At 38.0% G+C, this 25,868-nt stretch overlaps 1 protein-coding gene across 1 annotated transcript in view; it reads left to right on the top strand.

Annotated features, from left to right (window-relative positions):
• LOC139687560 (serine/threonine-protein kinase 32B) overlaps positions 1-16,769 on the top strand; it is a 538,955-nt gene extending 522,186 nt beyond the window's left edge. The window contains exons 7-10 of the mRNA XM_071584772.1: positions 215-432; positions 9,446-9,571; positions 13,072-13,206; positions 15,057-16,769. Coding sequence (XP_071440873.1) covers positions 215-432; positions 9,446-9,571; positions 13,072-13,206; positions 15,057-15,401 — 824 coding nt within the window. The 3' untranslated portion in view covers positions 15,402-16,769. The remainder of the gene's footprint in view (positions 1-214; positions 433-9,445; positions 9,572-13,071; positions 13,207-15,056) is intronic.
• The last annotated feature ends 9,099 nt before the right edge of the window (positions 16,770-25,868 follow it).

Raw genomic sequence — 25,868 nt, 5'->3', positions numbered from 1 at the left:
TTTATACTTCATGAAGTGACACCGGGTACCATCAATTATTTTCGGTTCATATTTATTTTCTCATTATTCTCGTAGCTAGGACGAATATACAGCACTTGAAAATGCCATAGCGCTGGGGTTTTAAGGTGGGCTTAAGCTACTGGGCGGAAGGGCCAGGGGTGCAACGTTCTAAATTCCGTCCGGGCGTTCAATTGGCTCGTCTTTCTTCCCATAGCTCCCGAGGTGTTCGCCTGCTCCGCGGACGAGTGCCCCGGCTACGACTGCGCCGTCGATTGGTGGTCCCTGGGGGTCGTGGCGTATGAGATGCTGAACGGTGTGCGGCCGTTCGACATCCACGCTGCCACGCCCCTCGCTGAGGTCCGCCGGATCGTCTCCGCGAGCCTCCACTGCCCCTCCACGTGGCACCGTGTCGTCGTCCATCTCATCCGAAAGGTGAGTCGCCCCACGCTGGATGTCTGCATCCCCTCTCCCTAACACCCCAGCACTCGCTTCCCCTCTCCTCTGTCGAACCGGCGGATCGCCGTCCGGTCGCTCGAACACGTACAGGTAATAAATGCCAGTAACTACATTGGCTGTCAAAAAATATATTATTTGAATTAAGTCTACCGTTTACGGTAGGTGAGCACACAAACTAAGCACCACTCAATTGCTAAGCTTCCCAACGATAGTAAAATCTGGCACCCTATTCAGTATACCCCTCCTTAATTCTGCAAAATTTCACCCTCTATTTATTCCGTCCATCATGCCTATTCCTATCTTGCCTCTTGTGCCTAACACTCTCCTATCCCAGTGTTAAACATTCTATCACCAGTGAAAATGATCTCTGCCTAATTTTTATGAAATAAAGTCGTATCAGGAATTGTAATATGAATATTTACCAAATCTAATCATAATTATTAAATAGTTGCCTCCACCTGCAACTCTCTACTAGGAGTATTTGCGGTGCTTTTCAATATTGTTTTCAATTTAAATTCGTTTTTTTTACTTGCGTTTTCCTTATATTAGGAAAAAGAACCTCGATTGTGTTATTTTATAATTTTTGAAACTTCTTCAAGTAAAATGTGGTCGAGAACTTTCAAGATTTCCAATTTTGCCAATCTATCTCCGAGACAGGTGGATCATGCAGATCCATGTTGTGAGTGTACCGAGTGTTTTCAATTGGAATTCGGAATCCAGCTATCAATCATTGCCGTCAGTGGGAAAATCACAAAAAATTATAGAAGTAAAAATTATTCCAGATCGAATTTTATTCGCTTCACGACTCGATCATGAGTGTACATAGTAGACACACTGTTTACTTTGATGAGCAATCATACAAACGGGAAGTTCTCGTATTTAATTATATTTTAACTCATGCGTAATATTGAATTTATGCCTTGATACAATTGCATCCGTATAATTTGAGGATTTTAGATTCAAGGTAAGTGATTCCACTCAGGGCTAAGGTAAATAATGAAGATTTGTAGTAAATATAGACCAATGAGTGATAGAATATTATTCGTAGTAAATCAATTCGTACCAACGTATTTAGTGTTTATTACGGTGTGCCTGTTGATAAAACATCGTCGTTAGGTACAAGTGGGTGGTTTCATGAATAGTAGGAGGAAATAATTGTTATCGTTCCCAGAGAAAACACTGTAGTAATTTTTAATTGGTATTGAGGGAGAGACTTAAGTGCGAGAGAGGAGCAGTATTTAGGAAAAAGGACATTTGTTGAGTATTTGGTTTAATAGGTACTAAAACTTAGGCTAATTATCGTAAATGGATTAGGTACTCCTTTGAAATACCAGTAGACATAAATAAACCGATTACATATGGCGGATGATAATGGCATCGAAGAATGTGAAATATTAATATGTAATCCAAAATTGACAGTAAAAGCTGCAGAAGAAAAAAGTAATAGGTAAATACGAAAAAAATCAGGAAGTCATGTTTTAGAGGAAGTACATGATCGATTAATTTTTTACTTGGATGATAATATTAAGATAATATCAATAATTTACTATGATTATAGAATATATTAATAATTAACTAATTCTAAAAAAAGACAGAGAAATTATCAGAGTGGGGAGAACAATCGAAGAAAGGGACCACGGTAGTCGCTTGACATAAGGCTAATAGAAATAATTGCCAAGGGAAGTTATGAGAAGTGAAAACTTTTAACGGAGTCATCCTCTTGCGATTAATGCGATGAACATTACAATGCAACAATTACGTTTCGGCCAAGCGTGGCGGTGGGTAGGGCATAAGGCAATACTTCTGGCAATCTTAATAGATGATCATTTATTTAATGAACCCTTCCCAAGTCCCAACGTAGGTATAGCATTTTATCTCCCTGCTTTATTTGCTTTTATTTAAATATGCCCCTTTAAATCACTAATTATTCTTTTAAGACCAATTTTTTCTATAAAAGTTTTCCCCAAATATTCATTTAGTGATATATTATTTGTTTTAAGGAAAATAAATGTTATTTATAATGTATTCAACGTGTTATGTGCAAGAGAGACTCCTTATCGTGCCAACAGTGGTATTTGTGCACTTACTTTGTCCCTTGCTGTAAGTATGAAATCCAACATTATTGTGGTACTTGATAATTTTAGCTGAATTTGAATAAATGTGTTGCAGTGATTGTTTTTAAATGAGCTTTTTCTCCTCGGAAAGAGTTTGTCCGCAAAATTTTGCATATTCAACTAAATTAATAAAGAGGAATAGTATATATTTATAAATATGTTTAATACTTAATTAAAAACTGGACTTAAGGTGTGCATGTTGAAGAAAATGTAAGTGCGAAATTTACGGGTAAGTGATAGAAATACGTTTTAATTAAGAGTAGTTAGGAATTGTGATGAGAATGTTAGACAGCGTTCTTCACTGTATTGTACCATTCATTCCAGATCACAGCTAACGGGCTGAGCTTATTATGAGAACATGACGTGTTGTGAGTCTGATACATGCGCATGCTCACAGTACCGTATTAGGTTCAATTTTGTCATAATGTATGTTCTCTCAACATTTCATTCACTACTATGTTATTGTTAGCATTCTACATGATTTCATGATTGACGAAATATTTCATACGAGAATATCAAATTAGTTCAGAGGTAAATCTACCAACTGGATCTGGAGCAATCTGGATTTTTGAAAGCTTGCTTTTATGTGAAATATAGACTAAGGGGCATAGTACAGGGGCATAAAAGTGATTGAAGAGCTTCCAACTCAAAACCACGTACCATTTCCTCTATCTATTATCTTCTTTTCGATTTATCTTGGCTGTTCATAGATGAATACATTGAGGCACCTACGTAATATTCTTTGTAATTTTCGCGCGGAGGTAGATTTTCATTAGGCCCCTCACACCAACCATGGGCCCTCACTAATTATTAAAAACAATCCGTAATGGAAATGAAAATGAGATTCCTGGAACTCCAATCACGATGCTGGAGAAGACTTTCTCGCTATATATATATACACACACACACACACACGAGGGTCATCCGGAAAGTAGTACCCGTTCGTGAAATAAAGACACAAAAGTAAATATTAACAAACATAAAAAATTTTATTTGAAAGAGGATACTTTAAACTACTTCTCAATATAATCTCCAAGCAAATTAAGGCATTTGTCATAACGTGTGACAAGTTTCTGTATTCCTGCTGCATAGTCCTTCGCCGCCAGCTCATTGAGATACGCGAGGGACCCATCTTGCACAAATTTTTGCATAATGCAGATGGTGTTTAACAATTTCATGAACAATTGTTCGAGAAACATTGGGAAAATGCTCACAGATGTCATCAATTGTGACGCGCCGATCGTTCCTCACGAATTCGTCAACTGAGCTCACCAGTTGGTCTGTAATGACAGACGGTCTCTCCGAACGCTCATCGTCGTGTGTGTTCCCCCTCCCCATGTTGAAGTTGCGACACCACCGCCGAACAGACGACTCGTCCATTACATTGTCTCCATACACCTCCTTTAATTGGCGATGAATATCACATGGGCGAACGTTTCTTGCATTGAGGAATTTAATCACTGCCCTCACTTCACAACTGGCGGCGTTCTCAATTTTTTTAAACATTATAAACAATCACAGAAACAACACAGGCAATGCTAGCGTCACGCAACTTGGCTCAGAGAAGGCAGACAAGCCACTGAAGCTATCTGACCTCGTCCAGCGGCTACTCGCGTCGTCAGCACTTCATGCGGCACGAACGGGTACTACTTTCCGGATGACCCTCGTATTAATCGAGCCCGCTCCTTGCTGGAACTTCCGCAGTAAAAAGTTACAGTTTTCATTTTGAAATGGAAGTGGATATCTTATTCTTCTTTTCCATGAACAACCTGTGAGCTTTCCACGGTAAATCCATTTAATATGAAGTTGCTCCTTACTCATGAAAAGTATGTCAACAAAATTCAATGGACTTTCTTCTCATTTCGGTACAGTAACTGTGACCATCCTTCCATGAATCCCGCACTTACGTAAATTGCATCCAGCCGAGCGAAATCAGCGGATTTCGCCTCGTGATTACGAATGCCAAAATAATTCCACCCCATAAATATTTATTACCTCATAAATGCCAAACGTAAAAATTTAGCGCACTTAAAGAGGAACTTGAGCAGAGGAGATCTTGATTTTATTAACTTTCGGAGATATTTTAAGTAAAAGGCACTGCTCAACTACTGTAGTACCAAAACAAATAATCTCGTTGGGATTAACGCTTTAATGAAACATATAGTCACTCAGATTAAATCCATATTTTCGCGAGATTTTCAGTGCTTTTGAATGAAGAATGTTTCAGATTGAAATTTAACTGGCCCTTTGCACTGTTGTGAAGTGCATCAAAATTCTTTCAAAGTCTCTTCAAGCACCATCAAGCTTATAAAAACTGACATTCATGCAAAACAAATCGGCAATGGAACATGTCTTTCACAAAAAAGTGATTTTTTGACAGCATCAATGACTTAAACTGTATAGATATCGCCCTATCAGTGAGTTAATCCAGCATAATCTAAGATAATTTTTTCGCTATTCATGAGAAAGGTGTGACCGCTCCGTGATAGATGTGGAAAAGTTTTGCTACAGGTCCAGTTTATTCTAGAAAGACTGTTGGGATGTGTTGGATAAAATTTACATCATGTGATTTTAACTTTCCAATTCGATACTTTCGCCTAACGTTCCCTCGCAGCCACAAAGAAGTATGCCTTGTTCCCTCCTATTTCTTCTGCTTTATTTCCTGCGGTTTATTGAAAAACTGAATTATTAAAAAAAAGTGATAATTTTTCATTCATCAGAATTCTACCCAACGAACCGCGCGACACCGTTTGGCCCGCGCCTTCTTATATGTGATTTAGGATGTAGGCAGTAGAAGAAATATTTAATCCCTGCAGGACTCGATCCTGTATTTGAGTTACGTTGTTGCCTCAGCTATATCCATCTAAAAAATAGGTGTTAGAATTGCTCGTGGTGTAACTGCCTCTGTTTGCATGATTTGGTAAGATAGTTGTCCTGAGCGATAAAATTGGGGCCACATTGCCTTAATGCCCGTTACAAGTTATCCTTATGTGTCCCAGTTAGATTGGTTGACAGTCTTTCCTAGCCAACGCATACGCTGCGATCTACAAATAAGAGAGTTGGGAAGGAGCTTAGGTCATCAACAGTTCATTAAACGTGGATCAGAAGTTTCACTGATGACAGATAACGGAAAAAAACTCAAGTAATAAATAAATTCTATGTTATTCTCACCTTTTCATACAATATATCGCGCTTAGTGTTAAAATCATGATTTTTCTTGATCTCCATCTCGTCTCATATAATCTTTCCTTTCAACACTCTATGACCCCGATTCATGCACTCAATGATTCCGATTCTACACTCATTCATCCCTCCTGTAGACTATCCGGTCCCGCACACTTACCGTATCAGTTCACCATCATTATATTTCAATATTCCTCATAACCTAAAACGAGAATTGCTGCAATGATGAATCGGTTTTTTAATTCACGGGTGACATTGCATGCTACAATTTGTGGGAGCACAAAAACTCTCATGGATTCTTAAAATTCAGAGCCATGCTGTTGGTACGGAGACGTGATTGCAATAATCAGACCGCTTCATAATCATCCATCAAACCTTTTCAGAATCAGAATCTTATCGAGCGTCTCTTGCCTTATGAATAAGATCCCTTAATTATTTCTCTCCGAGTTCACGTGAGCAACCTCCGGGTAATGAATCAGACCAAAAGATAGATTTAAGGGAAGGCAGGTGGTTGTCTTAAAAATGAAGAATTTTTTTTTTAAATGATAGTTCAAATGAACGTAAAATATTATTCTATGAGTTTTTAGAGGAAATTTAACCCCTTCATAATTTTTTAGATATCTTTTGGTCAGTGATGTATAGAAAACGAAAAATATGCAAGCAAATTCAATAGTGAGGTTTTGAAGTTTATATTACCCTTCTTAAATACATAAATCAATTTCTGCCAGGCATATAATTGAAAAAATTGGAGGCCTCGAGATACTGGACAAAGTCAGGGATTGCACTGCTTTTTCTTATAATTTTGAATGAAAAGCTTTTTCGAGTATTTAATTTAATTAGGTACATCATTTGCATTGTATTTTTACACTGGATATTATTGTTCATACACATTTTTGTGTCTAAACTCACTGAACTAATTTCTCCATTAATATTTCTTTATTGTCTTCATATTCTTTCCTGGGTGGCTGAATAACTTCTCCTTTGATTTCCTATCGCGTCTCATAGTTTGAATGGGTTTCCTTCCTTCCTGACAATTCTTTCAGTCTCAGTGTGAAGCCCATTTGATCTCAATGAATTAATCATATCTGCACGTTTCTTTCTCTACTACGTTTCTTTCGTATAATTGGTTTATCGTCATATTTAATTTTTCTCCCTATACTTTCTCCTATCTAGCTCCTTGTTCATATTCTTCCATTTCCTTCTCTCGTCCATCTCACCAACCATTCTTTCCGTAACCCATAGTTTCCTAAGCCTTTACGTATTTACTGACCTTATGGTCTCATTTGCGAATTTCCTCGTCTCATTTTAATAATAACCCCTTCTTTCTTCTACTTTACCCATTCCTTGGTGTTCGCCAGGGATCTTGTCGATGCCTTCCTGGTGTTTCTTATTTTTTAGCTCCTCTAAAGTTTTAGAAATCCATTTCTTCCCTTTTTATCTTCTTGAAATTAATATTGCATTTCATGAGCACTAAAATATGATAATTTGCATCCGCCCCGGGGAAGTTTGGTAATACCATCCCTAAATATATGCCTAATAATCTCTCTATCTCTCGTCATTTCGTACGTGTACCAGCCTGTATGTTTATTTTGTTGTTTGAATATTTGTAATAATTAAAATATTTCAATTGTGAACTGGTATTTATTCGCGGTAATTTTTATCCCTAAAACATTCACTTCTACATTGCAATTATCTCTCTCCCTTCGGCCAGTAGCACATACCAATCACTGCCAGCCATACCATATCGAGTATTTCCTTGCAACAACATGCAACATTATTTCTAATTGTTAATTGCATACGCTTAACCCATATTTTCCGGGATTAATTCTGAAAACCAAACCTATATAAAAACCTGTTGTGTTTTCTCTGCTTTAACCTCCACGTATAATGCTATTTCGCTTAATTCCTCAATTTTTATTAGCCCACGTCCTAAGCCTTGCTTTAATATCACCGCATCTTTTCTCCGCCTCTCTGTATCCCGCCACACTATAAATTACTCTGAACTTACCGCTCAACCAATCTCCACTGTCTCTCCGTCTCAATTCCTTAACTCATAAAATATTAATATTTCGTCTTTTTTTTCGTCCCTCCTTCATATTTTCCAGCTTTTTTTCCATGATCACTATCGTCCTAATATTCCAAGTTGCAGTTCCTGCAGTTTGTTTCCTCTTCTTTGCCAATATATTTTACTGCAGCCGCTTCAGCTGGAGTTCCGAGTATTTCATGTGAAGACGACCGCTGAGGCCTTGCTTCCACGCTGCCCGACCCGACATCCGCCCTATGGATTAGTTCTCGTAGTTTCCGGGATTAGTTTTCAAATTGGAATCCATCATATTTTCTTGGAATAATTTATCGAGGCGGTTTCCCCGTACCTTACTAATTATTATTTTTAGCGTGACGCCATCACTTTAAATTTCTTCGCCACTAGGGTCGGATACTTCTGCAGTCGTCTCATCAGGCGCAGCGCGGACTACTTTTTGTCTGGCTCCCACCCTTTGGCCTATCAGGCATGGGTGACCCTACCGCGAATTGTATCATCGTCCCTGCCAATATAGCTTAACGCAGGATCAGCGGAGCGTGCAATCTCTTCCAAAACGTCGAGGTCATATGATCATGCTTTCAATCAGGAACTGGTATACTTGATTAAATAATCGTTCCATGAGAAAACTTTGTTCTAATGAAATTTTGAATTTCACAATTAAATTTCTCGCTATTATTATTTAAGCTCGCACTCGATAAATATTACTGACGCTGTCGCAGTTATACCGTGGATTCTTAAGAGTGATTTTAAAATTAAATTCCAACATCATAGAGGATTACACATCAGGAATTTTATGCGTAGGAATGGGATGCGAGTTTCGGTGGGCAAATGTTTAACCATCAACTGCTACATTTTTATTTGAAAGATTCGTTACAAATGTTGACGATTCCCTCCTACTATTTGCCAATTTCCATTAAGTTCTGGTAATACTTCAACCAGACTCCGTTTGCGGATTGTTTGGAAAGAGTAAATATTTTATTCGAGATTCCAAACGTTAGATTCATGCGCGCAAATAGATTTGTTTCATGACCAATAAACATTTTCACCGCTGAAAATGGATTTATTTCGCATTAACCGAAATTTAAGTTCCTATAGATTACTTTAATTTCAACGGAAGTTAGAACTTGTCCTTAGAAATATCCATGTGTGATAAAAATAAAACTATTGAGCTCCATGTTTCTTTAAATGATCAGGGAGGCAAGGTGTAGTGTTGGGATACTGGTCGAAGAACCTGGGATCGATTTCTGGTGATCATTTTGAGCAGTGTCAGCCTCATTCAAGCCGTGTGATTTTTCGGTTACCAGTTCTTCCTGGGAAGGCATAGGCAAAGGAAATGCCTCCCATATGACCCAGGTGTGTTAAATTTCACACGACATGGTGATTAACCACAATCCGTCGATTCAACCAACCTCCTCGTCGATTACAGTGGTTTTAAAATTATCCGGAGGTTTACGCTTAAATGTTGGTTATAACAATAATAATGATAATAATAATAATTTTGCTGCAAGGTTTTTTCTGGGTGTAAAACAAAGCAAATTCATGTCAGAAGAGTGAAAATAATATACAACATAATATAATTGAACGCAAATGTTTAGTTTTTTTTGCTAGCGTCATGTTTTAAAACGGTTTGTTTGCGCTTCTCTCCCCTCAGTTGCTGTGTGTTAAGCCAGAGAATCGACTGAAGAGCATCCAGGGCCTACGTGAGGAGCCTTCAATGCACGGATTGGATTTCGACGCCGTGCTGCGCAAGCAGCTAAAGCCGCCTTTCACACCTCCCGTAAGATCATCTCTGCGACTCTATTGGACTGTCGATAAGATGGTCTTTGAGCGACCATCAGTAGTCAACAAACACCAACCGTTGTCTTATCCTATTCATATGGGGACCAGACCCCAGGATTGCCGTTGCTAATGCGCATCTCGCTTTCGAGACGAAATGAGTGTTTTTAATGATATTTTTTATTCAATTAAACATATCATGTCATCTACCCACATTAAACAACCTGAAGATTCATGAAATTGATAAACTGGAGAGAAGTTTATCATGAGAAAAGCCCAGCGGGGGTGAATTGCCCGCTTACAGAAGAGGAAGGCCAGATCCTATCACAGCACCGCCTGCGGTTTTCCACGACGTTCTTTTGGTTAGAATACAGGACCACCTTTGGATTTTATTTGGGGCTGCTCAAATAAAACGGCTACACCATGAGCCCGGAACCTTGTACACAATCCGTAGCCCTGGCCTCTAAATGAGATGCAGGCTTTTGACTATCTTTTTGATTAATTCAACCCTAAAATTCTGAAAAAATATTACATATATTAATAAAATAGTCCATTATCTTTGCATGTAAAGTTTCTCGTCAATGCTCAGAAGAAATTATGCATATATTTCGTATTTTTTTAGGTTCATAATTTGATTGAGATACCTTTAAAGTTTGCCTTTTTTAATAGTTAAGTGTACTTATTTATAAATCGCAGGTTTGTTGCCGAGGCATTCATTTTTAAGACCTCTTCACCATTGATCATTAATCTTGATATTTGTATTACGCGTCTCTCCGATTAATTATCCAATCGGCTGGCCTCTTCAAGTCTTCATATTTCTTTGACACCACGTTTTTCGTTAACTGTTTTAGTATTTCATCCGATCCATTCCTGTACGAGAAGACTCATAGGTCTTCTCGTTCATATTTATTCCACAAATCTATTCAGCAAGTAGTCGCCTCTGAAAAAGTATGCGATTAGTTTGTACTCTATTCGGTTAATTGGCGTCACAAGCCTATTTTACTCAATTTTAAGTAGAATTTAATAATTTTTAATCCTACAGGACCGATATGCGGCACTATATCAGTAATTATTATATTTTAAATGCCACTGTTAATGTTCTCCGCGTCCAATTTGTTATTTTTTAAGGGTGAAATGGAAAAATTAGTTAGATATAAGGCTATTTAGGTAAATTTTGTTCCTCGGTGGATTTCATTCCTCCTATTTATATAAATTTCATTCCTTCAATCTTTAGCCATTAATTAAAATTAATTTCTTTCCTCGATGTTTTCATTGGAATCGCTATTGTTCCTACGTAACACTCATTTACCTCGTCTATATTATTAAAATATGGTACACCAATTTCATTCCACTGTTTTCCTTATTTGAATGTGAAGGTAACTTGGTTCATTAAACGGATTTACAAAGAGAAAGAAGAGTTCGGTTACGTTCGTAGCAGTAGTAGTAGTTTGTTCAGACGCACATTTTGCAAATACTATTTCTGAATAGTAGTTGAGGCAGTATAGCTATTAGAAATGTACTAATAAATAGGAAATGCGCGTAATAAAAATATTCCCACGGCTCCCATTTCTACAATGAAAGTACTTAGCTCATGTAATGTCGCCCTTATCTTCATTCGTGAGTCGTCAGACTCACGAATATAAGTCAATCTGTTTCTCTCGTGCGGAGAATTTTAGCCTCCACGTGTTTTCCGAGTGCATTATCTCAAACTATTTGATTGGGGTGTGCAACCACCGTTTCTCATGGTTAAGAGTACGCGCGGGAGCATGGAGATAAACTCAAAAGTGTCGCCATTATTCCGCCCGCTCTTTGCGGAGGACGCGTGTGCGTCGCAGGTGTTACGGGCATGCATAATTAGAATTCACATTCCTATTAGAAACGGTTCCGCACACCTTATCGTGATCGATATAATGTTCCATTGAATTTTCAGTTTCCCTCTCCCTTTATTTGAAGTATATGTCAGACCCACGGGAAATGGGCGAGGGGGGGGGGTTCATTTAATGGGTATTGCATCGGCAGGATATTCAGGGTACTAGGCAGTGCTAGGTTGGGTACGTCATTGTTCCCATTCCACTCCAGTAACATGAGCTGCAGTGTTTTCGTTCAATTTCTCTGATTGAAAAACAAACAAGAGAAAAAGTTACATTTCTTTAAATAGCTCACATTACCATTTCATCCCGCTCTGGTAACGGTGTGTTTTACAATTTAGTTCTCTTAATTGGTGCTTGAATATTCATGAAAATTTCGCTGTTCGTTTCAATTACCTTAATGAATTTTTTATAGTTATTCGCCTTCATTTATTTTTAACATACGCTCTAATAAATGACCTAAACTATACTTGTATAAGTCCCTTATTTGACTACATTGTAATATTACAAGTAGTATTTTCATTTCATATAATTTATAAGGTGAAACATATTTCCCAGTATCCTTTATAGAGGTACTTATTTCAAAACCATTCACCATCAGAGGAAAATAATTAAAGTGTATGATTAACTCATGGACTTTATAGAACTTTTTTCTGATTAAATATGGTAATATTTATTTTGAAACAGTAGCAGTTGGTAATGGTGTTCCATTTTAAATTAAAGGGCTGACTTTGATTGGCTATCAAATTGGCATTAATGCATCTAGAGGACCAGGAAGTCGGGTGGTTAGGCTGGACAACTGACCTGAGAGCCCGGGTTAGATTCTGGATGACGCCTCCGTGCGCCCTCAGCTACACCCAATCTACATTTCAGGCACCATTTCTTCTTGGGAAGCTATTGGCGACTCGGGGAAATGAGCTGACCCCTCTACCCTGATGTGTGAATTTCATGCGCCGTTGAGCTTAGTACTAAGTGGGCTCTATCCTCACCTGTCAAAACAACCTCCAGGTTGATAATTGTGGTTTTTTTGTATGCGTGTCTAATATAACGGTCTGATGAACTCGAGGTCACTTAATCAGAGTTGATATATTCAATTTCAAGATTTTTCTTAACATTTTAAACTCGGATTGTAATTATCAGTGCACCATTAAACAAATTTAACTGTTTTTTTGTGCACATAAAGAATTAATACGGTAATTAGTGTATCAATCCATTTACTCTAATATAAATCTAATTTTAACTCCTGATGAAGTGGGCTCATCAAATTTTAAACACTATTTGTTATAGAAATGATCCATTATGTTCCTAATAATATAATGGAATATTTTCATTATAACTATATTACATCCAGAAAATAACTTTAACATTGCTGAATATCGATGGCTATCCCCGCAACTTCAATGCGCGGTAGTGCGCCAGTTCCTCGGTTGCAATTGCTTAATTAACATGGCAAATGATCGCCCATGGTGTATATTTTTTATCGCTCGATATCTCTTGTGTATACTCGTAAACTTGGCGCCCTTCCAGGCCCGTGCATGACGAATTGCCACCACAGCTACCGTAAGCGGTGCCCAAGTGGTGGTCTTTGGGAATCGGAGACCCCGCCCTTGCATGAATATTATTTGCGTTGCAGAAGGACCACTTGAACTGCGATCCCACCTTCGAGCTGGAGGAGATGATCATAGAGACTCGGCCCTTGCACAAGAAGAAAAAGCGTCTGGCGAAGCAGAGGTCGCTGCGGGAGACCCAGGGCACCCCGGGGGACATCGTGAGTCTCTCCACCTTGTTTCTCAGGGCCTCCTTTCATCGTCATCCTCCTACTACTAACCCTCTCCTCAGGACCGTCTCCTCATCCCCCCAGAGCCGTCCGGGATTTTCCGCATTTCCCTTCGATCGTTGCCACCAACCCACACCCTATTCCACCCATCTACCCCTCCTCCCTCTTTCCTCCTCTCTGCCGAAGCCCTCCATTCCGTGATTTTGCATTCCCTTTTTAGGAATTTCTTATCTGTCCCTCCATCCATCGGGATAAGAAGGCTTTCAAGGTAATGGGAGAGCTTAGTGTGGCCCTTCAAAGGGCAAATGGGAGAGTGAGAGGATAAGGGGGAGGTGAGGGGACGCTGAGAAATCATATTTGCTTGAAACAAAACAATCTCCTTCACCTCAATTTTTACTTTGTCCGGCAAAGAGATTATTGGTCATCAGGCATCCATCAGGCATATTTCCGGGATCGACAGTTTTCATTGAGCTGGAGATGTAAACTCATTTTGAATAATCTCTGTCAAAAGAAATAACATTGAAGCTTTGGAGACAAGGAGATGGAAGGCATGGAGATATTTTTCACCCTCCCAAATAATATTGATTACAGATATCAAGTGGATGAGTTGAGTTTATTCAACAAGTTGCTGGTGGAACTGGAAATGAATGGTCGCAAAATCTTTTCAGCTGCCTTCCTTTCTGATGATGATGTTTTGGAAAATACTTCCAATATTAATTAGTTAAAGTGCATGATTTTCATTGAATCATTTTTTATTTTAATTTCCCGTGTATCATTCATACGCATTATCTGAAAAGGCAATTTGCTTAGAATTCATGAGAGGCTCCCCTTTTCAATATACAAAGGTTGTGCCAGTAAAATGAAGGGTAATGTATATAGCGCGTACATAAAGCAATTTGTTTTCTGTACTTCAGCTGATGATGACTTTGTTAGTCGAAACCTAGGTCGTGCATAATAAAATGTACGAAGAAAAACAAAGTATTTTCTTTCCAAAATTAAGAGCATCATTCAGTAGTAAATTGTATGCCTTTTTCTTTCAATAATAAGTTTATCATTTGAATTCTTTGAATTTATGTAGACCGTATATCATATTGAAATAATTTAATGCATCAATGAAAACGGATGCTAATAGTGTCAAGCCTACTCATATGTATCTTAAAATTCTTTTTGACGACATTTAGTTATCAAAAAGTTCCCCCAAATTTCTTATCTGAGAAATTATATTAGTTTTATATTTCCAAATTTGTCATTTTTTTGCAAATTTTGGCATGGTGAGTTTTTTATTTCATCAGTACACGAAGAATAAGATCATAAATACCATAATTAATCATCATAAGATTTAGTGATTGTTTCCAACAGTTAGTTACTAAATCACTAATTCAACACATCATTGTGTTGAGGGATTTTATGATAATCTCAGGAATAAGATCTCGGAGTCGTGCCATTGACTGGCTGACCTTTCTTGCCTCCTTTGCATTGCTTCCAGCTACCTTCTCTCCTCTTCTACCATACCTTGTACTTTTACGTGTATTTACCTTTCTTTTTCATTTTACTTGTTCCCTCCTCTTCTAAACCCATCTCTCAAAACCCAGTATATCACAGTCTCGTACGTATTATACTTTAATTTTTAGACGCAACAGGGCCGTAATCATAGCTCACTATTCGCCCAAGACTACTGGGGTAAACCACAATGTGAGTAATGACTAAGGGATAATCAAACCCGCTAGCCGGTACGGCGTAGACGACCCGACTATCATAGCGGCCATCAAAGGGTCGTCCTTTCAGCGCAGTATCCGCAAGGAACAACTCACTCACATATTTCCCACCCGTCTTACCCCCAGGAATCTCCGGGTGGTGATATGGACCACTTTCCAGTCCTCCCCTTCCTCGTCTACAATCGCCAGAAGGAGCTGGAGAGGAAGGAGAGGGAGCGAAAGGAGAAGGCGTGGGAGAAGGAGCTGAAGATGGCCATGGATGCCTCGGAGCCCGTCACGCCATCCAGGAAGGACATGCCCTCGCCGGGGTTCGAGCCGATAACAATCAGCGCGGAGCAGGCGGCCGCCGCGTCATCCGGCCTGACGGCAGTCAAGGAGGAGGAGGGCGGTGACGGATCGTCGGTGGCGCTCGAGTTCATCGATAGGACGCCGTCCCCTCAGTCGAGAGCCGAGACCCCGCCACCTCCCTGATGGGATTCACTTCAATGGCTTCGCCGCCAATGGGTTTTTCTACGATACGGAAGTTCGTCGAGCTGGCATTCTAAACGAAAGGGAACCAACCAAAAAAAAAAAGACGCTTTCTTTCTTCCTCAAACACAATTATATAAGCATGCATACACACATATATATATATATATATATATATATCTACCTATCTATATAAATATATAAATATTATATGAGCAAATGACTCGTCGCATCATATTTTCGTTTCTTTGTGTGAGTCGTCGCTTGTTTGATCGGGACGATCCCAAGAAGAAAGCTCTCCGGTAAAGGTTGGTGATAACAAAAGGAGATCACAAAAGACATACACAGCCACACCTGATTGGATTGAGGAGGAGATTCGCACGAGTGTTTGGCGACTGTGATTCCGGCGTGTGTGTGTGTTTGTACGGAGAACGCCCTTTCACTTTTTGGGGAGAGGGGTTAAGGTGGGTACAGGGACCCGTTTCGAGTGTGCTTCTCGTGGGTTTGTTGTCGTTTTTGGAGAGTTCGTCGAGCGCTGTCGCGTACGATCGAGGACTTGCCCACTCTTAACTCAACTTCCAGTTCCTTCAGTGCTTTCCCCGCTCTCGAGGAACGGTGGAGAAGGAGCAAGGGATAGAACTCTTTTAACGAGTTCGTCCGGTGATGGGCTCGAAGGAAAAGAATGAACTTGGACTTCGTGCTAGAGATTTTGCTCGAGAATATTAATCTCCCGGCAATATTTTTCTCGTGCGCCACTGATAACGGTTTCGTCGTGATTTGTTTATTGCTCGAGTCGAACGGTCCGTCCACCGCTTTGATGGAGTGACCCTCCGTACTCCTCACTCGTGAGCGCCATCGGTCACATGAAAAGGAGGAGTCAATTCTGCGCATTCGGACGACTGCCTGTGTTATTTCGAACCCCACGAAGCGAAAGAGGGCTCGAAAGGAAAACATAAAGTGAATCGATGGGAGATGGGCGGTGAAATATATAAAGACAAGATCCTATACGTATATCTATTGCACATGGGCCATCCGCAGTGGGGTTTAAAGGATACACTTCTTAGTTCCGATTAGCATTTTTCTTCCGCCACCAAACATTTAAACGCCCCTAAGATGATGTGACCAAGCAAAAATTCATTCCAAATCTCCTCTTCGTAATTCTCCGACCCTCTCGCTGCGCTTAGGACGTGAGGTTGCCCTTGCCGCGCTTTTTGTGTTTGGTTGTAAACAGAAGGGAAATACGTGCACTATCAAATAATTAGCTACGCGAAGGAAATAATTTTTTTACAAATTGCTCAAAAAGTATTGAATTAGACTCATTCTCCTTTACAGCGTATCATCAGCCGGTTACACTTAGTAGTACATTGTACATCATCCATATAAAGATATATATATATATATATATATATATATATATATATATATATATATATATATATATATATATATATATATATATATATATATATGTATATATATACATATGTATATAATGTATATGGTGTTAGCATTAGCGAACAAAAACACAGGAACACACAAAAAAAGAAAACAAACTCACTAGCTTTCTCGAGGAAGAGAAGGATAGAACAGAGTTCTTTTCTTTTTTGTGTATTTCTGTGTTTTTGTCTTTGTCCACAAGTGCTAACTTCATATACATTATAATTCACGTCCGTGAGACTTTCGCAAAAGTGTTATATATATATATATATATATATATATATATATATATATATATATATATATATATATATATATATATATATTAATATATATATATATATATATATATAAGTATACATGTATATATATATAATGCGGTTTTTCTTTCGCATATTTTATGCATTGCTTTAGTTGTCTTTTGGCTAACAATACCGATAGTCACAACACTGGCGAGCCTTCGAGATTCGACTTTATATATAATTACGCACACACAAACACACACATATTTATATATATATATATATATATACGTATATATATAGACATATATATATATACAATTAACATATAAACATATATATATATATATATGTATATATACATATATATACATATATATACATATATATACATATATATACATATATATACATATATATACATATATATACATATATATATATATATATATATATATATATATATATATATGTACAAAAACACACACCTAGAAATTAGCATATAGCACACAATAATATACCACTTGAGAAAAGATTTCTTCGTTTTTCTGCAATCGGTGTGATTATAGTTTGTGCGACTGATGCTACGCAAAAGGTATTTCTAATGATGCCTTTAATGAATCGCAAGATTTAATGCAATATTTTTTGTATCCATTATGTGATTATTCTCCCCCATGATGCAGTAATTTCACCTCGTAAAATCAAACACCCAAGCCCATAATTAGGTGCATGCTAATTCACACTTCGCTGCACCCTTTCAAGCCCATCAACCAAGGACCAAACGACCAAATCACCACTGACATTTAGAATACGGTTGAGCTATTACAACTCCAACGGTGAGCTAAGTCAATCCCTTCCGCGATCTTTTAATCTTGGGACATGAATTAATTTATAATAGACGGTTTCGTCGCCCATTATTTTGCACATAGCACGCACCGCCCCTCATACGATATCTCTCGCGCAGTTAACTTGAGCACAGTCGTTCTCGGACGACTCTTTTTGGCATCGCGATCGTTCTGCTAACCATTGAATCCAGTTTAGTGTCATTTGTTCATAAAAAACACATACAATTTATATTTCTGAGCTCATCGCATCAAAAGGCAGTCAGTATATAATCTTAAAAGAAGAAATTATCCGCACGACGGATTCTAAATGCTTTAATAAAGGGAAAAATAGAAACTTTCGGCTGAGAATACTTCAAGTGAGCTTGAAAGTTGTCGACATTAGTCCACCCAATAGAACCTTGGTCGACCCCTCCCCCCCCCTCTTCTGATGTCACTGAAGCCACAGGTGGAAAGCTCTTGAAATACTCGGTAACAGGTTGGCGCGGGGCCCCTCGATTCTGCCATCGCCTTCCTGCTGAACTACCGAGGTCGACAGTGTTGGCCGCGCGAGGTAGTTGAAGGCTTTAAGTTGCGTGCCTGGTTCTTTGGGGGTTAAGAGTTGCGGAACGGGTTCGGAGTCGGAGGGAGGAAATGCGGGACTCGAGCGGGGAGGGCCCTGGGAGACGACTGCTGATTTGTCGTCAAGTGCTTTTTGCGCTGATGGGACGGAGCGGAAATTATTTTTAGACTCGGAAGGTTTTCCTAGGCTGTAGAATGTATTTTAACTATGTTTATAACATTTTTGTGGGTATATATACATATATATATATACATAGTTCTTGGAAATAAAATTTTATCCTTCTCAACTATTAAACGACTGGTTGTCATTGGGTTTGTCCCCATTGTAGCCTTTATTGCACCATCGGTAGTGATAGCGAATTCAGTGATATTTTTCATGATCGGTGATTGATTTTAGCATTAAAATCCAAAACTATATCGATACCATTCTTAGCCTAAGATGTGTGATTAAAAATTAACATAAGATTTCTTACTCTTACGCTGGCTTAACCTTACTTATGAACTCTACACAACAAGTGCGGGACACTTACTCAAAAGATATGGTTTAATTTTTTTGTTCGGCGTTAAAGCACTTGAATTCCGCAATGAAATTCAGCTTATTTCTGACACTTTGGAGATCTGGCACGTACTTCACCCTTCCAATATACACAATCAGTTCAAATCAAATGCTTCCTTAGTCAGTACTCTTCGGTATTCATTTTATTTTCCTTTCAGCCCATCCCTAATATAATTTAAATATTTCAGGCAAAATCTGTTCATGGCCCTTTTTCTGTAATGATTTTCTCATTTTCATTACTATTTTATCGTACATTTGATGTTTATCTCTAAGTTACAGAACCATTGCAAAGTAAACAAGGATATTTCGGATAATGCGCTGTGGGTACCAATGGTACAAAACACTCTTTATAAATGTATTGAAACCGTCATGGTAGTCCTATTTAAAAGCCTTTATTTTTTCTTCTTTGAAATATAATCTTCATAATAAAATCCAATGGAGATTAATCCCGGTAAACTTCACATTAAAAACGCATCACGTGCTCTCTTTACTCTCTGAAATTTATATGAACCGCGTAACTCAAACCAAGAGGAATATCCGTTTCCGCATGAAAACGGATGGAGACACCACCTACTTGTAGCAACTTGCTTATTGTAAAACTCATAATAAAATTGCTACATTTCGAGCTAAATTGGATGTTGTTGGTTCGTAGGCATTCCGCACAGCTTCTTCAGCTCTAGATAATTCTGACCTAAAGAAGCTGGCTGAAATTCTGTCAAAACTGTCATTTGAAAAGGTGAACCAACGACGAAGAAGACTATGAAGATTCATTTTGCAACAGATACCCATAAAAATGATGCTGGCATTCAGGAACACTGATGTTTAAATAATAGAGGTAATTGGTTGGACAAAGAGCTGAGGAAGCTCAGCACCCCTCTGCGAACAGATTCCATGTATCCAATTCCCAGTGGCATTTACGCCGGTGGCTAATTATATTTTTAGAGATTACCTGTTCAGAAGGATACACAAGAAAGTTCAAGTCGTGACTGCAGCTTCAAGTTGCTGATATTCATGTACTGAAGAGAAAATGGATGAATTTTCCTCCTCAAGACCCCTCAGAACAATATCCGCTTATTTATAATTCTTCCAACTGACCCGTTTTTTCTTTGTAGCTTTGGATTCCCTTACTACAAAGAAATCAACAAGTGGAACACTCCGACAATAGGTTTTGTGATCTTTTATTTTCCTGCTCGACGAAGCCAAAATTTGTGCCTCATTCTCGGACGAAACTCAGTATTATTTTTCAGTTTTGGGCGGTTAAATCGCGTTCTTGACAAGATCTACAAAAATATTTATTGCAACATGAATTGTATTTTTCTCAAAATTTTTATTTTTTTAGTAGACATAATTCTTCAATTTTTATCAAAAATTAATGTATCCCTTCGTCTAGAAAGTGGATTAATTTTTAATAGCGCTTACTTCAAGCATATTTTTTTGATACTCAATTTTTCTGTGACGATATACTTTCTGAAAAAATTCCACGTTAAACATAAGTTTTCAGGTTTGTAATCGTTAGGAATATTCTTGGAACATTGGAAACTGATTTTTATGGAAATTGTATTGAAAATAAATACCTACAAAATTATCAAATTTGCCACCCTATAATATCCTATGATTTCTTGAGAAATGTTCATTACACGCGTAGGAGCTTTGCACGTGAGGTGCTGTATTATTCTTCTCTCTCACTCACTGCTTTCGACGCTCTATCCTCACGACACCACCGGTCATCCTGCAGCCGTGGTTCCCAAGCCACTTAACTGCACCGTGGTTAAAACATACATATCGAACGCCTCTGCCATAATTCTTAAAGACGTGTGACACCTGAGATAAAAAAGAAAAGACATTTATCAGTTACAGCAAACTCATAATTCCAAATTCGAATCATCCATCTCCGAGTAGCTCCTGCAAGTACCTCCAAATATCTTGCACAATACTAATGATGTACCATAATTTAGAGCGTGCTTCTAGAATAACCTTAGAGTCCAAGAAATGGAAGAATTTATTCATTATAAGCTATAGTTCGCCTTATTTTTACTAACTTTAATAAGTATTCACCGTGCCTTCATTTTTCCCATTTAATTCCACCTCTCCTGAGAGGTGAAATATCCCTTGGATTTATCATATCACTCTATTTCATTCATTTCCTCGATATTTAAATTAAATTGAAGATTGATATCTCATTATTGTATGCAATTATATAAATTTTATTGCTTTTTATCGCTACATTATCCATGTAGCGATGGAGAAATGATATTTGCGTTGCAGTACATTTTGGTCTAAATTAGACATTAGCTGAGGATTTCAATTCAAATTCGGCGGTTTCATTTTCCTGCCAAATTTTTACAAATTAACACAACATTTCAAACCAACAAAATCATATAACTTCATGAAATCTTTAATCAAATCTTTACTTCACGTTACCAAAATTGCCTTTGTTCACGTTTCTTTCTAATTTAAAGTTGGTGAACGCATTTCTGCCTAAAAATGCCAACAATATGATCCACTAGAAAATAAATGACGGACCAGCCTTCAGTTATGTTAATAGCCAGTAGCTGAATCCATCTTCTAAAAATAGGTGTACCTTGCTCCACGCCGTGTCGGCACAAGTGTCGGACTGGAATTCATCTATCTTTATTTTTTTTTCACTGAGAAGTTTGACCCTCAACTCGTACGTACTTTTGCAGCCTTCCATGGTGGATATCCTGTTTTTGATGAAAGAAAAAATCTTAAGCCACGTAGTTAGCATACAAATATCGGCACTGAAATTATTATCTTCCTCGTCTTAATGTTATGGTTTTAATTAAAAGGAAAATATATTACGTTTTCTTTGCTTTCACAAGAAATATTTTTCTTCTTGTCATGATCAGTCTGACAATGTTTATTACTCCTTCCTTGCAGTGGGAAAGGTCAGAGTTCCCCCGCATTAGAGCAGAGATAACGCGTGGGTTCGTCGTCGGTGGTAAACACACTATCTGATCTTCATGCCGAGACGTTAATTTTGGGCAATTACAAATGGACTCATTCTGCAAACCTCGTCCGAACCATAAATTTTGAGATCGTAAAACTATTCGCCAACAGATAACAATATGGTAGGCTCACAATTTATGTATCATAATTCCATAAACTTACCATTCACTAATTTCAATTCTGGGCACTTCAAAGTCTAAATGTTCGGTGTCAAAACCTTCAGCAATCAGGTCTATAATTTGCTCTTTCTTGCACATCCTGTTGACGGCCTCGAAGTACGAGTTGTAACCCTCAAACTCGGGTAGTGAGTCACCAAAATTGTTCCTCGTCGGCAGTTTCTCATCGTCTGCTGAGCAATCCCCAACACGCCAACCGTGATTCTCCTGCTTCAAGGTCCAGTGATTGAATTCCTCTTGGGGTATCCCCAGAAAGGCGTGTTACCAACCAAGGAGTTTTCATTAAAGAAAAAAGAAAATTTCAACTACGGGTAAGCCGCTGATAATATTACCTCCGTTCAATGGAAGCTGTGAATGAGTGGCACTTATGTTGAAATCAGTATGAGGTAAATAGAGAATGTAATCTACTTTTCCGTAGTTTGGCTACGCCCAGTCCTGAGAATTCATTCTGAGAGAGGTACATTTATCAGTAATAAATAAAATATTATGTAAATCTACTTCATTCAAATTTTACCTATTAATTAAAAACCGTTTTGAACATAAAAATATGTGATTTTACAATAACTTAAGTTAAATGGTAAGAAAAACTGAATTAATTTTCAGGAAATCGTAATTCATATACGCAGGGGGCAGCCATATACTTTAATGCAATGAATTGCGTACATTTTACCCATTTTTAATGTACCTTGTCCGCAGTTGTTTTTCAATAAATTCCTTTCTTCATGGGAAGAACAGCCAATAGCTTCAAAGATGCTGCTCTTCTTCGGCTTCACTATCTTCAATTTGGATTTCATATATGTATTGATGAAGTCTTCGCGTAGAAAGGGGATATTGGATTGCGGCCGATTAGGGATTTCATCTCCTTCTTGATTGCTATTTTCGGAATTTGCTGTAACAACTTCGATAAATCACAAATCAGTAATCAGCTTCATGAAGTTAGCAACACGAAATATTTGAAATTGTATACAATAATAATAACTTAAGAAGATAATTGTCTGCTTATTTCATAGGGTATCAGAGGGTAATTTAGTGTATTAGAATTTTTACTTTTAATTGTTTTCATTAAGAATTTTAAAAATTGCTTTCATGATATACCTTGCATTTTAACAATATAATAACATATATAAAGAACTTCAATGGGGCACCTATTCATAATTTGCGTTAGAACTTGCAAATCCCTAAAGAGTCCTGTGACGGAAGGCATTAGGTCGTCAGTACAAAATGGAGTTTGCGATTCAATGTGAAAATAACAAAACAACTTAGTAATAATTAGTTCTCCAGTAGCTGAAGCTGCTATTCCAGTCATTTTTACTACTGCGATCCACTATTTTACAATGGAAAAATGAGGCCCTGGGTTACAGAGGCCATTTGAAGGCTTAGCACTATTTTTTTGTCGTACTGCTAACATGTTAAGCTGTGCGTAAAGAGCTTAGGGGGTTTACTGTGTCTCTGAGCAAAAAAACCCTATGCCTCATTCAAGTGACTGTATGATATGGTATACGGATTTAGGCATAAGAAGAAGGAATATAAACACATATAAAGGACAAATACAAAGTAATTGGGGAAGGTGAAAGGGTGCGGATCGCAAGCAGAAAATAGTTTCCTTGACCAGGACTTGAACTACGGTCCTTTGTTTCTATCCTATTTCCCAATACCTTTTTCGGTTTATATATGTTTGTTGTCTCTTGAGGGTATTCGTGATTACTTCGAGCTGAGAATTGATAATTGTTCCCGCGTGATGCTTATGTGTGTATGTGTGTGTGCATATATATATATATATATATATATATATATATATATATATATATATATATGTATATATATATATATGTGTGTGTGTGTGTGTGTGGAAATATATTTATATTTATATATATATATATATACACACACACTCATAAATGTAGGCATATATATGTACACACTAATATATATTATATATGTATATTTTTTAGCTGTTCCCTTGTGATGTGAAGTGTGCCCTCACCTAATACTACTAAGCCTAACGGCTTGTAAAATCCACTGTCCCTGTACCGCCTAGGGTTTCCGCGATATTTTCTATTACCAGAAATATCATACAGCCTTGGTAAAGCTGAGGGTTTACGAGGATGCTCGTATTAGGGCCTCCCCTCGAATCGAACCCGAGTGTTCCAGTCAGTAGCCTAATTCTCTGCACTCTAGATTACCACGCCTTCTTTGTGTATTTTATGCACGCACACATGTATATGATTAGATATATGCACACACACACATATATGCATATATACATATAACCATAAACAAAGTAATCAACCCGAAGGTCGGTTTAGTAGGTGATGGTAGAGATCACCCAGTACTAAGCCCTATGCGGCGTGTGAAAATTCACACATCAGGGTAGGGGGGCCAGTTCCTTTCCCTGGGCCGATTACGGTGCCCCAGGAAGACCTGGTACCCGAAAATTCACTTTAGAGCCAAAAGTGCCTTATACTGGGAATCGAACCCGGGACCCTCCGGTCAGCAGTCCAACGCTCTACCCACTGGACTACCGTGACCCACACATATATACATATATATATATAGTACATTACACAGTAACAAACAACATAGAAACACAAAAAAAATATCACTCACACGTTATTTCTTGATAATTTCGACGGAATTCTACTCCGTCTTCATCGGAAGATTACTTCTTCATTACTTCTCTATCCATATATATATAATATATATATATATATATATATATATATATATATATATATGTATATATATATATACACACACACACTTCATCTGACAGACTCTGCTGTATGATGGTGGCGTGGCCACTGAAACATTACAAATATCTCTGCGAGTGTCCTTTCATTTCATTTTTGTTTCTGTCTTTAAAAAAGTATCGATTTTGTGTATAATATACGGTTCTCAATTATGCTCATGTAATTGCCTCCAGTGAAGTATAATAGCGGATTAACAACTTACAAATATTTTGTTGCAATGAAAAATGTCAATTCAAAATGATAAAACTGCATAGATGATACCCTGATGGCCAACGATACCGTCCTTGACAGAGATGCAATGAACCGTAAATATTGCGATCTACTCTCGCCGCTTAGAGGACACTTCGTTCCACTGATCACACGAATGATGGATAAGCATTGCGATCGAGATATTGAACTAAATTCCACAGCGATATGGCTCTAGTATAAAGAATCTTTGAAAGAAAGAAATCCCGAGGAAGTTCAAGAAAAAGGTTAAGAACCCCCAAGTTTGTGAAAAAAACTTTTACGAAGGAACACAAAAAATCATAAATCTACGAGAAAAATTGTGTAGCGAATAAATAAAGAAAAGGAGACTCAATTATTAACAAAAAATCGTAGTATTCATAAGAGGAGGAAATCGACAGTCTTATTTATTTGTCTCACTAATGATATGTGGATCATTTCAACTGTAACATTTACAAGAAATTGGGGAAGGGTGGATGGAAACCCGGTGTCAGTATTAAGGCACACTTAGCAAAGGGTGCCAGGAGCTTGTACAATTTAATAACTTCCCATCCGACGGGCTACGTTATCCAAATGAAGAGCTCTCCACGTAGCACCCGAAGTAGGGATCAAAATAGAACTAAAAAACTCCTTTCACCGCCGGGGTCAAACCAGCCCCCCAGGGGTGGGCAACTGTGCGTTAATAAATGAAAAAACACTTTCCCCATGCTAAAT

Source organism: Hetaerina americana, unplaced genomic scaffold (assembly GCF_022747635.1).
Source record: "Hetaerina americana unplaced genomic scaffold, ioHetAmer1.1.p SCAF_2, whole genome shotgun sequence".
Classification (NCBI taxonomy): Eukaryota; Metazoa; Arthropoda; class Insecta; order Odonata; family Calopterygidae; genus Hetaerina; species Hetaerina americana.
This window is presented reverse-complemented; position numbering and strand designations above follow the sequence as displayed.